The sequence below is a fragment of the Parambassis ranga genome, chromosome 12, assembly GCF_900634625.1.
Source record: "Parambassis ranga chromosome 12, fParRan2.1, whole genome shotgun sequence".
Lineage (NCBI taxonomy): Eukaryota > Metazoa > Chordata > Actinopteri > Ambassidae > Parambassis > Parambassis ranga.
The window spans coordinates 15,079,930-15,093,628 of record NC_041032.1 but is presented as its reverse complement, the minus strand read 5'-3'; the positions used below and the strand labels follow the sequence as shown (position 1 = coordinate 15,093,628).

At 43.4% G+C, this 13,699-nt stretch overlaps 2 protein-coding genes across 2 annotated transcripts in view; one reads left to right on the top strand and one right to left on the bottom strand.

The window, feature by feature from the left end:
* Positions 1 to 1,277, bottom strand: part of ap3b1a (adaptor related protein complex 3 subunit beta 1a) — a 41,078-nt gene extending 39,801 nt beyond the window's left edge. Inside the window, exon 1 of the mRNA XM_028417182.1 lies at positions 955 to 1,277. Coding sequence (XP_028272983.1) covers positions 955 to 1,082 — 128 coding nt within the window. The 5' untranslated portion in view covers positions 1,083 to 1,277. The remainder of the gene's footprint in view (positions 1 to 954) is intronic.
* Positions 1,278 to 1,806: 529 nt separating this feature from the next.
* Positions 1,807 to 11,553, top strand: LOC114443283 (secretory carrier-associated membrane protein 1-like). Its single transcript, XM_028417183.1, has 9 exons — positions 1,807 to 2,059; positions 4,440 to 4,517; positions 4,858 to 4,962; positions 6,797 to 6,908; positions 7,131 to 7,259; positions 8,813 to 8,972; positions 9,068 to 9,169; positions 9,244 to 9,361; positions 9,448 to 11,553. Exons 1-9 carry the CDS (start codon positions 2,003 to 2,005, stop codon positions 9,595 to 9,597), a joined length of 1,011 nt encoding a protein of 336 aa, XP_028272984.1. The 5' UTR covers positions 1,807 to 2,002; the 3' UTR covers positions 9,598 to 11,553.
* Positions 11,554 to 13,699: the final 2,146 nt, after the last annotated feature.

Here is a 13,699-nt window from a genome sequence, read left to right as displayed (position 1 = left end):
AAATTAATTTCTGCCTCCTTATGTATTTTATGAAAAGAAATTATATTCTGCAGCACCGAAATGTGACTTCAAGTCTAAAAATAAGTTTAAGTTCAAACTGATCAGAACTGGTAGACAACCTGTTGTATAGTTTGTCTCCTGCTGCCCTGGAAACAAAAGGGAATCATGTGCAGGTCCACTGGGAAACAGGGCCCTAAAGGCTCATGGGATCACTGAGGCCAGGGTGGCCTGTTCCTTTGCAATACACCGAGTCAAAAGAAGCAATACAGAATGCAAGAGGAGAACAAAACACGATGCAAAGGACCACAGAAACACACATCCTTCTAAAAAGAGACACACAAATATCTTTACTCTACAACATGCAAAACAGCTATATAAAGATGCTAAGAGACTGAAAATGACTGCAAAGAGCCACATGGTGACCACAAAGACACAAAATAATTTAAATAGACAGGAAACAACTACAAAAAAAACCCACTATAATATTCAAAATGTCTGCAATGAGACCCAAAACAATCAGAAAGTTCTGCAAAAACCACATTAAGGAATGTAAATACACACAAAACACATTCACAACAGGCAGAGCGTGGTGCAAGTGATTCAAAATGATCACAGAGACACACAGAGGGACCACAAAGGGATGCCAAACACCACCCTGGCAGGTCTCAGCCTGAGGTCTTACCTCCATCTGTAGCTTGGATGGGGGTGTCTGAGCCCAGGGCCCCCATCCCGTGCCCGTTAACAGCAGCTTTAACGGGCTAACATGAATCAAACTGACCCTGAAAGGCTCCCACTAAACCCCACCGCCATCACTGGCTGACGTGTTGATGCTGGCCTCCTGTCAGCTCGGCCATGACTGATGGTTAGCCGCACACAAAGTTCAACATGACCGGCTAACTTTACTTTAAATGAAACAAGACAGTGATGGACGGAGCAGATGCTAAGCTAACTCACTTTTTAAAGTCGGCGCTGAAGAGTCCAAAGGTAGCCCCGGTGCTGGAGGTGGTCGGGGTGCTCTCCTGCCCCGCTTCCACCGCAGCCTCCGCTCCTCCTTGGTCGTTGTATAAACTTCCCGACGACATATTTAGCTTCTAAACGGGCGTCAGACAAATAAACAGTCACTCTGCTTCCCTGCGCGACTTTAAACTGTTCATATATTTGACGTTTTGTCCGCGTAATTTGGCGTTTAAAGTTCCTGCAGAGACAAACTTGTCCCAGATTTCTGACAACTTTTCGCACGCAGTTGCGGAAGTGTGAGTTGGACAAGTTGGTGTCACATGACACGGAGCAGCAGACCAATCATAGATCTGCAACGGCTAGAAGAGACCGCTGTCCGTTCTATTACCGCGTTCTTTATTTAGCAGGAACACGGAAATAAAAAGTCAACATTTACACATAAAAAGGCAAAATATTCAAAACGTCAAAGGGCAAAAATAAATATATTAAAAAAAAGCTGCATTTTCACCGAATTTGTTTGGACATTTTCTCCATAAACAAAAGAAAAGTAAGTAATAAAACGGTCAAACATTTGTAATAATATGAAAAATTAAAGATTAGAAGAAGAAAATTCTTAAAAATTGTGTTAATTATTAGACAAATGATGCTGATATGATTTTTAAAATGAAAAGTAAAACTTATTTTTAAATGTCAATAGTTAATAAACAGCCACAGCAATTCAACAAAAGTCTGATGCTAGTGTTTGTTTTTTATTTTTGTCGTTTTTAAGTTTCGATTTAGCTAAAACATGAGATAAGACTGTTTATAACTTTACGAGCTGACGTCACGTTACTTCCGCCTGACGTACAGAAACGTACTCCGCCGCTGTGGTGACCAGTCCTCTACCTGTGTGTGTAGACTGGACCTCAGTCAACATTTGACTTCACCTCCGAACTCCTGGCTCAAAGCGATCCGCTTCCTGGAGTACCCGCTTCGAACTCTTATTATAATCATCGGCTGTGGGACACATTCAGACGGATAAACGTTCCGCCTTCCTCCGAGGACGATGTCAGAATTCGACAGCAACCCGTTCGCGGACCCGGAGTTCAACAACCCGTTTCAGGTAACGTTAGCTAGCTAGGTTAGCCACATTAGCTATTCATGCTATCAGACAGCAATAAACTCTTCTTGCGTTGCTTTAGCCTGAAGGTTAGACGCTGCCTGGGCTGTGACAGCCTTCTATAATGAGGTTACGTTTATTCAGAACCATGAACTTGCAGCTTTATTAACTTGTTGGATGGGTTTAGGTGCGCTGTCACTTCATGTTGGCACATTTCCTACCAGGAGGAGTGACATAATACCAGGCAGTGTTAGCTAGCTGGATGCCTCCTCCTCCTCCTCCTCCTCCTTCTTCTGTTTCAGATCAGACTTTCACCTTTTAACAGCCATGAAACTGTGGAAGTAGACAGGTTAAGGTCACTTAATTTGTATTATTAAACTGTAATGGCTTCCCTGTTAGGGATGAACTAACTCTGAAAAACAGAAGTAGAAGACAGCAGGTCATGCTGTGGTTGTACATTGTTCTCAGTGGGTTGTCAGCTCTGTGTAAGCGTGTGACTACTGACTTACATGTTGTCACCATGTGAAGCCATTTGATCATGTGCTCTTCAGCTTCTGCCTCCTTCCTTCTCTGACTCATCAGATCAGGTGTACTAAGAAAAGGCCAGCGAGTACATGACATGTATTTTAAGAAAACATCAACACATGGTGTGTATGGTGGGGACAGACCCTGCTGAGACATTCTTGTTGTTGCTTGGGAATTTGTAGCTGTTATTATTGTCATTTTGTGACATGACGAAGAGCTAAGCGGTCACTATAAGACATGGGTGTTGCAGTTGTTGTTATCATTATTGATCTGCAGGATATTCTGTATTGATTCCTATAGAAAATGTAGAACCATCAGTAATCAGTATTTTTGCACGTAGGGTAAAGAAAGCAAACAACTGTCAGAACTAAGATGCAGGAAGAAGCATCACAGCCCTGTAAAGCTGCACATGTGGAGTTTCTAGTCAGAAAATGATCGTTCCACAGTGTGACCACACACAGGCGCAGGAAAAAGTGAATTATTCATGCGCTTCATTAACATGAACTGACGTGAGTAGTGAGCCCCTGCTGTCCTGCCACTTTTTCTGTCATTTGTTGGCGCGCGCCGCTTCGCCTGAGGATAGACGAGCTCTGTTCTCTGAGCAATCTTCAATAGTTCATGAAATCGTATGGTGCTGTCATGGCGACATGTGGTGCTACAATCCCTGCTGGCTCCATTTCCTGTTGAACTTCATCTCTAGCAGCCAAGCATGCGATTGTTGAGGCTGTTTTGTCCTGTTTTTTTCTGGATGTGTGCTTTTTACAGACATTCGCCTCACAGCTAGTTAATAAAACTCCTGTAAGCGAATGTTGTAGAAACTGTAAAGTCTTAGATAAAGATGCTTCTGCACCATTTTCATCAGAACCAGCAGGTTGACAAAAGCCACACATGGGCAGCCATGCACCAACGTTTGATTTTTATCTCTGCAAGTGTAGAGTTCAGGCTGAAAACTTTGCTGAATATGCATGTGTGTGTGTTTGGTTGTGCACTGGGGCAGTATTAAAATTTAAACACGACATAGCCTGAAATATTTATGGCCCCGGTCTGGTGACAAGTGTGTGTGTGTGTGTGTGTGTGTGGGTACCCGTTGGTGTGAGGCAGCAAGGAGATGCTCCTCAATAGAAACAGAAGGGAGTCAGAGACACAGTGAGAGGAGAGAGCACCACTGAGCCTGGAGAACAGTTGCACTTGACGAATACACAGATTTGAATGAAAGTAGCAGGAGACTGACAGCAGCTGATGGTAAGCGCATCGCTCGTCTTTCTGTGTTTGTTTTTACGCCGCTCTTGGCTGCTGAGTGCGTGTTAGCGTTTCTCTTTGTGTTTCTGTCTTTAGCTGCAGAGTGTTCGCCTCCCTCTTTCTGAAGCTCATGGACTGGTCTATTTATAGCCACCTTCCTGTGAAAATTATTGGAATCATCCCGTCTTTGCCACTATTGAATTATAGGCCTGTTGCATTTTGAATCAAAAGAGCCGTTTACTGCAGCATCTGGCAGAATAATGGAGGGTTTTTTTTATGGTCACATGAGCCGTTTTTTTTTTTTTTTTTTTTTTTTTTTGCTGCTGTTTCTGATCAAAACACTGAGATAAGGCAAAGATACAGGAGTAATCCTTGTTTCTTTTCACTCATCTCACATTTTTAAGTCAGTATTGGCTCATTTTGTGCAAAATAATGTCCTGCACCTCTGTGGAAACAGCGTGACTAGAAGAAAAATAACTCAAATATGACTTTAAGCAGTTAGACAGAAATCAAAAAGTGAAACCTGTAGGTTTGTAAGTCTGGGGGATAGTTGGCAATTATTTCACACCTGCCTGTGGGTTTTGGGGGATTCAAATGTTTACTTTTCTCTCTTTTTCAGGATCCATCAGTGACACAAGTACGACAGGCTGCTCCTCCTGGGGTGGAGGAGTACAATCCCTTCACAGATGCCAAACCAGTGAGTGCGCCTTTATTTTAATTCCTTATCTTGGATTCAGAAGATCTAAATGATCCCTAAGCCATGTTTTTTCTAGTGTTCACTTGTCAGGAGAGTTAAAGTCTGTTGCATGAATAAAAAAAACATGTTTAATAAGGCTGCAAAGCATATAACTAGGCTAACTATAGCCTTCCATATTGCCAGAAGCAACACACACACACACATGTTCTAAGTATGCCACCAACAAGCTGTGCACTGTTTTCTACATGTTCTGCATATTTAACCACAATAACGAGGAGCTGCTCACACTGTTTAAATTCAGGCTTGACTTACTATAACTGCATTGATGCTTCCTTTACAGACGCCTGCAGGTTCGGCACCAAAGCCTGCTGCCGGCGCTACCGGCAACACACAGCCCGCCATCATGAAACCCACAGAGGAGCCTCCAGCATACTCGCAGCCCCAGGTACAGCTACGGAGTACAAACAGCTCCGTGTGTTTTGATTACAGACAACTACATTTCAAAGCTCGACGAAAGCGGCAAGTTGCAGAGTCACTGTTAGTTTTGGCAACATCATTTCCACAGCAGGGATCTGGGAACCTGTCCGCTACCATCTGATGACTAAGCCTAGCAGCAGCCAGCAGATGTCTGGACCATTATGTGAAACCAGACTGACGAGCTGAGACGTATGAAGTGAAAGTTAGGAGAGGATGTCTGTAACTAGACATTTTTTGCTTCTGTTAATGGCTTAGTAACAGGTAGGCTTGTGCAAAATCGTATCGTGTGCAATTAATCGTCAGAAAAACTGTAATCGATTAATATTTGCCACTTATCGATTACGGCGATTAGTGCCTGGTCACGATGACGCATTTTTGTGTGCGGCGTAGTCTCACCATCACCCGCGCACATGTGAGCCCACAATAACAATAATGGTGGAAGGCAGTGGTGTTCAGTTAAATACTGCGGAGCAGCACGTTCCTAACATAAGTTCAACGTCTGTCACCATAAGCCCGAGCACGAAGAAAGCCGAAGAAAGCGCAACGAGGACACAACACTACACTACAGCTGTATACAGTGCCGCGACATGCATTAGGTGAAGCGTGGAGCGTTGGTTGTTGCTATAGTAACTGAATTTTTGCTCGTATCAAATGAATAAACTCCGATCTTTATTTACGGACTCCACAGCAACATAGGAAACATTACAACAGCGAAGTCTCCTCCAGCAGATATTGGAAAGAATTCCACTCAGCCGAGAATCCGCGATACGTTTAGTCATCGTGCTGCTTACGACCAAACGAAGCACTGGAAGAACGTAACAGGTTGATTTGCACAGACACATTTTTTAACTTGAACTAATCACTGATGTGACTTCTCTGAACTTATTTGTCTATTTGTCTGTTTAATTTTAATGTTGACATGCTTTGTGACCTTAAGATAAAAACATTTGAAGGACAAAGTTACTTTAAATGTTTGCTTCATTATTATTTTGAAGCAGTTTGTGCCTCAATATTATCAATACATATTTCCATGGCTGGTTGGTGCCTAATCACCAGCTTAACCTGTTAGAAGGAAGCAGTTAACTTGACTGATGATTTGTCGCTATCATGCTAGAACACTGTGCCAATTTAGAGTCAAAAACATGTCAGTGCAACTGTCATCAATTAATCGTCAAATTAATCGTTATCGGATAAATGCCACAATTAATCGTGATTAATTTTTTTGCCAATATCGCCCAACCCTAGTAACAGGATAGGAGAGCTAAGGCTGCCTAACGCAAACCACCAAAACCTGCAGTAAGGTGAAGGGTTGGCCAACTACTTACTCTTCATACCACTTACTGGTTCTGCTCCTTGCCTGAATTTGAGTGTAATTTAAAAACCACGCCTCCTTCCCCCTGATGAGAGAGAGGGTTGACATCAATGTCTTGACAGTTCCGTCGTGTATCTGTGTGTCTGTACACACAGTCAGTCTGTGACATGTCTGATGGTTAAGTCCAGCATCCCCTGCTGAGATTCCTGAGTGTCCTGAAGCTGGAAAATGTAAATGTATTACCACGACAGCTGCTTTCATGCTGAGTTTGTGGGCAGAGAAGCAGCACCGCAGGGGGGCGGTTTCTGTCTGTGACCGAGCTTTCTAGCCGAGGATTTGGGAGAGAAATCACAGCAGAGGAAATAACTTGTGAGGGTGTATCTCTTTTGTGAGGCAGACCCCCGGGAACATGCCGTCCTCCTGGAGCTGCTCCTGCAGAGAGAAAGAAACAGAAAAATAGTCTTTGTACTTTGTGTGTGTGTGTGTGCAGGAGCAGTCACGAGCCGCCACCGAGCTGCTGAGGAGGCAGGAGGAGCTGGAAAGGAAGGCTGCAGAGCTGGACCGCCGGGAGAGAGAGATGCAGTCGTTAAGTGCTTCAGGAGGTCAGCGTGAGCCACGAGATGATGCTGTTTGTACACACAGAGGAAGGCTCAATGAGCTGTTCAATCTGTTCAACAACACAAAGCGACCTCACGTTAAACCTGCTCAGAACATCAGAGCCAGTCTCATCTCTCTGAACATGAAGGAGGGGAATGTTAGCTTAGCTTAGCATAAAGACTGCAAACAGCATCCAGGGAAATTAAACGTTTATGTTCTTGTTCCAGGCAGGAAAAACAACTGGCCTCCCCTCCCTGAGAACCTGCCCGTGGGTCCGTGTTTCTACCACGACATCACAGTGGACATTCCTGTGGAGTTCCAGAAGACGGTTAAAATCATGTACTACCTCTGGATGTGTGAGTGAATTCACCCTTAAGAGGAACTTGCAGCAACGATCTTTGAAACCATCTGTCATTTTTTTTTGTCTGCAGACAAAATCTCAGGGTTTAAAAAAAAAAAAACAAGGTGCCTCAGATGCATCATTACCAGTGTATTTACCTCCTGTCACAATGCGTCTTAGAATCCTGAAATGTCTGAAGTTACATTATCAATCGCAGCTTTATTTTCATCTAATGATGAAAAATAAAGAGATTAAAACCACACCCCACCGCTAAACAATAGCAGAAAGCTAGCAGAACAACACGGGCCTCACATGTGTCTGCGCTGACAGCTGGAGCATCCATAAGGCTCCATTTAGGCCCCGTTCACACTGGAGAAAGTCATTCCAGCTAGAGTAGGATTGAGCCCAGACAGCCTTTAAGCTGGATGAAAAGACCTATTTTCAAATCTGGCTAGCACACACTTGTGTCCGCACTCAATCCGGCTTCATCCAGCGTGTTTGCGGTCCTCCAAACCACTAGGTGGCACCTCGTAATATACAGAGTCCGTTCACGCTGCGGTAGGACCGCGTGTGCGCATGCGTTGTGTGTTTTTTTGTCCCGTGTCGCTTCCCGTAAACCGGAAGTAGCACATCGCTAACCGGAAGTAGCATATCGCTAACAGGAAGTTGCATGTCGCTAGCCGGATTCGCTCGCCACATTTGCGTTCACACCTGAGCCACATTTGAGCCAATCTAGCTGGATTGAAATCAAACTGGATACAGCCAGATTCGAGGTGTTCACACTCAGAAAAAAACACATCTGGATTGATCTGGATGCGGCCGAATCCTGCTTAAGCCACATTTTTTTCCCCAGTGTGAACGGGGCCTTAAAGATCTGAGGCTGCAGGCTGGCTCATATAACTCCAGGTTAAGCCGCTTTGAGCCAAAACCAGACGTGCTGTATCACTGATTCATCTTAAAATCAATAGGAAGGCATGGATTGGTGGTCATGTGATAATGAAGCACTTCCTCCATATAATTTATGAACCATTAATTGGATTAAATGCCATGAATAGCGAGATTTATTTGATGACTCACAGAGTTTCACTCCTTTACAGCTCAGCTCTGACGGTGGCTAAAATCATAGTGAGCGTGTGTGTGTTGGTGTGTTGTGTGTGTATGAGGGGGGATGAATGAGTGGAATTCCGGAGCCACATGACACACATGTGGTGCGGTCAAGTGACTCGGTCAGATGACTTCTTGTTGAGATTTTTCTTTACTTAAAAGATATTTTTTTGTTTTAATAAGTATCTGGATCTGTGTGTGGGTTAGGGTTAGAGGAGGCTCTGCAGGACACAGATGTCTCAGCGGCTGCACACTAACGTCATATTTCACAGCATGGTGTGAAAGCAGCACCAGAATGATACCGTTAACCACGCATGCAGTTACCCTCTATGAACAAATAGTTAAAATGAGAAAAAAAGGTGTGATCTGTGTAAAAATACTAAGCATCAGAGTTTCATCAGGATTATACTGCACCCTTCAGGAGGCTGCTACACTACCATCTCTTGCTCCTTACTCATTTTTTAGTGCACACTGGGACACTGCTGGCGAACCTGGTGGGCTGCCTTGCCTGGTTCTGTGTGGACGCCTCCCGCGGGGTGGACTTTGGCCTCTCCATCCTCTGGTTGCTGCTCTTCACTCCGTGTTCGTTTGTGTGTTGGTACAGACCTCTGTACGGAGCGTTCAGGTAAACGACACACTCCCACATAAATGTCTCTGTAAGCACTCAGACGGCGAGGGTTTGACACTGTGGTTGTTTCTCTTCTTCTCTGTCTTCTGCAGAAGTGACAGCTCGTTCCGATTTTTCATTTTCTTCTTTGTGTACATCTGCCAGTTCGGCATCTATGTGATCCAGTGTATTGGCATCGTTGGCTGGGGCACCAGGTAAGATGGGCGCCAGGTCAGTTACCTGTCAACAGATGGTTTGGTTGGAAACTAATCCTCATCTCGTCCCCCAGTGGGTGGATCTCTGCTTTGACTGGCCTGAACCGGAGCATCCCCGTGGGCATCATAATGATCCTGATCGCTGCTTGCTTCACGGCGCTGGCTGTCATGTCCCTCATCATGTTCAAAAAGGTAGAAACATAACAAACCCACGACATCTTCTCTTACAGCATGTTTAGTCCTGACTTCGCCTGTCCTCATCGTCGTCGTCCCCTCAGGTCCACGCACTGTACCGCACCACCGACGCCAGCTTCGAGAAGGCCCAGCAGGAGTTCGCCACGGGTGTCATGTCCAATAAGACGGTCCGGACTGCCGCTGCTACCGCCGCCACCAGGGCTGCGCAGGAATCGTTCAAGGAGCAGATCTGATTGAGAGCCTGCTCAGGTCTCTGTCCACACATGGACAGTCCCGTCCCCTGACCTTTGCAGGTGATCATCCAATCAGCTTTGTGAGACGACAGCAACCACTGAGGACGTTCAGGTCCCCCTCTCTCTCTCCCCTCTCCCCTTTCATCACTCAACCAGCGTGTTCCACTTTATCTTCTCTGTGTGGATTTGTGTGTGTGGCCAAGTACATGAATGTTTGTGTGCCTTTTTTAGATGTCGCCTCGAGGCCTGTCTGTCCTCTGTAGACAGATTCTACTGTACGTGGGCATTGCTCTCCATAAACACTTGGCTTCCTGTGTGTTTGATTTTTGCAGCCTAATCAGTACCCCCCTGTTTTTCTTGTTAATAATTAATTTATTGGACAAATGGAAGCCATCTTTGAGGCAATGCACATGTAGCGTTCTTTGTGTTTTGTTTTTTGGCACGAGTGTATAACTGAACACTGCTGACCCCTAGAGGAGTTTCTTTGTATTGATGGAGATGAATGCTGTGCATTCTTGTTCACTGTCCTTTTTGCCTTCTGCTTTTTGCTTTCCTCATAATTGGACATTGCAAAGGGTTTAGTCTTAGATACCTTAACGGGGTGATTCACCCAAAATCTGACATGTTTAAGGGTCAAACAATCACCCTCACGTCTAAGAAGATAGTACCAGTGTGGTCCTGCAGATGGCAGCATAGCGCCACCTGGTAATATTAATCCTACTGACTTTTGTGGCAGCCTTAACTTGTCGTCCTCAGGTTTTCTTTACCATCTTAAAAACTTTAAAAAATAAGGAAATGTTAGCATGGAGGATATTAGCCTTTAGCTGTATGTTGCAAACACAGTTTCTAAACTTGTGTTAGTGTTGTTTTCAAGTGGTTTATAAATTATTAAAATATTTTCCAATTCATTTACTGTCAGAGGTTCATTAGCCGTGTTCCTTTTTTGCCGCTTTGTAGCTACATGCTAACTCCAACATAAAGTGCAGCACAGGCTGTATTTTGAGTCTAGTTTAGGTGTGTTTCACACACAAAACATGTCACTTCAAAGATTCTTTTATTATTTACTCCTGAGAAATCACACCAAGTTGCACTTTAAATCAGACTGTGTGATTCTTTGTCTGTACTCTGCAGTGGAAAGATATTTATTATAACTGTTTCTTGCTTTCCTGCTCAGTAGTAGAGTTCAGCTTCCTGTGAAGCCCGCCCCTGCATGTCAGCTTCTTGAATGGCACCACCGTCCTATATATATTAGCTGCATGTTTATACTGACTTCTCTGGAGACTTAAAGTGTAACAGGAGAGTTACCTCAGCTTTACTCAGGATACTTCCATCATGAGGTTACATGAGATTATATAAAAACAATCAGCGCCCTGCTTTTAAATAGATAATTTAATCAGTACATTTCAGTAAGAAGTAGTGGTGTTTAGGACTGATGTCTCAAAAATCTATACATGATCAGATGTCCCCTTGTTTGTGGACTTTTTCTACCTGCTGCAAAACAGCTGCATAAATGTGTCTGTTGCACTGTATAAAGACGGACTGCAAAAGTGAGGCCGCTGCCACAATGTAGGTCATAAACTTGGCCAAGACCTAAGCAAAGGTTTCTAGGTTTGCAGTGTGTTCATATTTACTAAAAACACAGACGTGGAGTGTTTGGGCGGAACAGCTACATCACAGCTTCACCTCTCCACCTCTACTGCGCAGACTCTGTTTCAAAGATGGCGTCCTCTTTGTTCAGTATGGCAGCCCGTCACAGAGGTAATCTGACCTGATCAGTCTGTTATACAGTCAATAATATGTTACATATTTAAGTGTGTGTGGGTGTAAATAGATTGAAGTCTTGATTGCTTTGCTTAATATTGGCCTGTGTAATAAAACTGCATCTACTGTAAGGTAGAAACACACTGACTGACATTAAAGTGGTCTTTAATGATTAAAAGTTATTGAAAACATTAAGGGATGTTTGCTGTAAATCTCTTTCAATGAGCAGTTTTGTATATTTACTGTATTAACACTGGAATAAAACTCTATTCTTGCACTGTGTTTCTCTGGCGTACAGGAGGAATGTGGGTGAGTGATGGGCGGGGGTTTGTAGATCTAACAATGACCCTGAAGCAGCCAGCACACACTGAGTCCAGGCTGTTTCTAAACACCTCACACAAACAACTGCTGCTGCTCATCAGGCTGGAAAAGGTTGAACAACGATCTGTACAGGACTCACAAAACGACCAGGCAGCGAGTACGGCTCTCACTTGTCCTTCCCTGTTCCCATCCCCACCATAGCTGAAGCCCTCCCCTGACTGACCATGACCTTGTAACCTGCAGTGTTTCTCTAAAAATAATCCGGCAGATAAAAGAAAAACTAGTCGACACACGGGACAGTTGCTGGCAGCATCAGCCTGCCTACAAACGAACTACCAAGAAAAAGCCACTGGGTCAGAGGACTGTGTTAATCCAGACTCAGCCTTTCCTCTTAGATTACCTGTCAATATGGTCACCAACACTACACAATCACATTATATAATTTGACTGGAGACTTAGCTTTCATTCACTGCCCCCTTCTCTATGTCTCAATAGAAGAAATCCCCTGTGGAGGTTCCCTGGAGGAAAAGATTCCAGTCACAGAGTGGTTAACAGTTAAATCTACAAAGCAGAAGTTAAACATTTACAACAACAATTACAAGGGTTTAAAAATTAATTAAAATGAGCTGGCGTGCACTCCCAGTTTCCATCAGTGCCCTCAGTATCAGTAAACACAGAGCACATCACGCTACAGCTCAACATCTGGAGCAAGCTTCAAATACGTAATGATTAATATTAATATTTGTCAATGACAACAAGAATGCCACACTGAGTAAGTTTAGTCACTCACCTGTGCAATAACTGTTAATATGTAAACTGTTTTTTTTGTTTTTTTGATTGAGTCTATTTTATAATGTATATATCTTTTTCTTAACTTATCCCTTGCTGTCTGTATGCCGTTGCAAAAATGCAATTTCCCCATTGTGGGACTAATAAAGGTTTCTTAATCTTAATCTTAATCTTAAATAACAACAACAAACTCTTCAAATCCTGGACGAGCTCCCATATGTTAGACAATACAGGTGGAAAACAATGCTCTATGTGGTGTATTGGCCCTTTATAGGTGATTCAACAGGTACAGCTGGGCTGGTTGGATTATAATCTGTGAAATATCACAGACAAGAATTAAAAGGCAGAGATAAGACCCTGGGCTCACTGTGGAGGCCACAATCACTTTTTGGCAGATGAAAAACACCAATGTTTGAGGTTTATTTTTTTAAAGAGGTCTTCATGGGTATAAATGGTTGAATTATAAATTCTTGTATGTGATAACCAAGAATGAATTCAAGACATTTGGAGACAGTATTAACCTCAGGAGCACACTATTTTGGCTGGATAACAATGAACCCTTCACAGGGTGTACTGGCCCTTTAACGACATTTCTATTAATAACATAAAATATTACGATTATTAAATAACAGTTTCTCCCTGGGATTAATAAAGTATTTCTGATTGTGATATTTAAATCGAGGAAAGTAAGACCAACCACACCGTGTTTTCTGTGTAAGCGTTAGCGTTAGCTTGCTAGCGACACTGCATTATATCCCGGTACGGGTGATGCTAACGTTAGCAAACACTTACCCTCGTAGTTTTACACGTATGAAGAAGCGTAGAGCTCCAAGATCGGGTCCAGTTTTTTAAATGTTGACTTTTTAATGTTGCATATGCGACAGACATCGGTTGTGTTCATCTTTGGTATTTTGTGTAAAAACTTCGGCATATTTAGCTCGGCCATAGAGAGGACGTGAACCGGAAGTGAGTTTTTCAAAATACGGAAGTTAGCATAACCGCTAATGTGAAATCCTATTAAAACCACTGAGAAACATGAAGAGATGTTTGCTGTAAATCTCAGTGTAATCATAAAATGATTTTTATTTAGTCTTCTATTTTTTTCAGCTTTCTCCAGCTATGGACAGGTCTGTTTTAGTTTAGTTTAGGGTTTATGACAGCCAGCCAGCAGGGGGCGGTGCCAATGTTTTGGCCTCACTTTTGAGGAACTGTTGCTGTAATGGCATCCGTG

Excerpts from the sequence above, each read along its gene's own strand:
- LOC114443283 (XM_028417183.1), top strand. The coding sequence starts at position 2,003 with ATGTCAGAATTCGACAGCAACCCGTTCGCGGACCCGGAGTTCAACAAC. Across the intron at positions 7,260-8,812 it reads CATGTACTACCTCTGGATGT|TGCACACTGGGACACTGCTG; the intron begins GTGAGTGAATTC and ends CTCATTTTTTAG. Across the intron at positions 9,362-9,447 it reads CCCTCATCATGTTCAAAAAG|GTCCACGCACTGTACCGCAC; the intron begins GTAGAAACATAA and ends TCGTCCCCTCAG.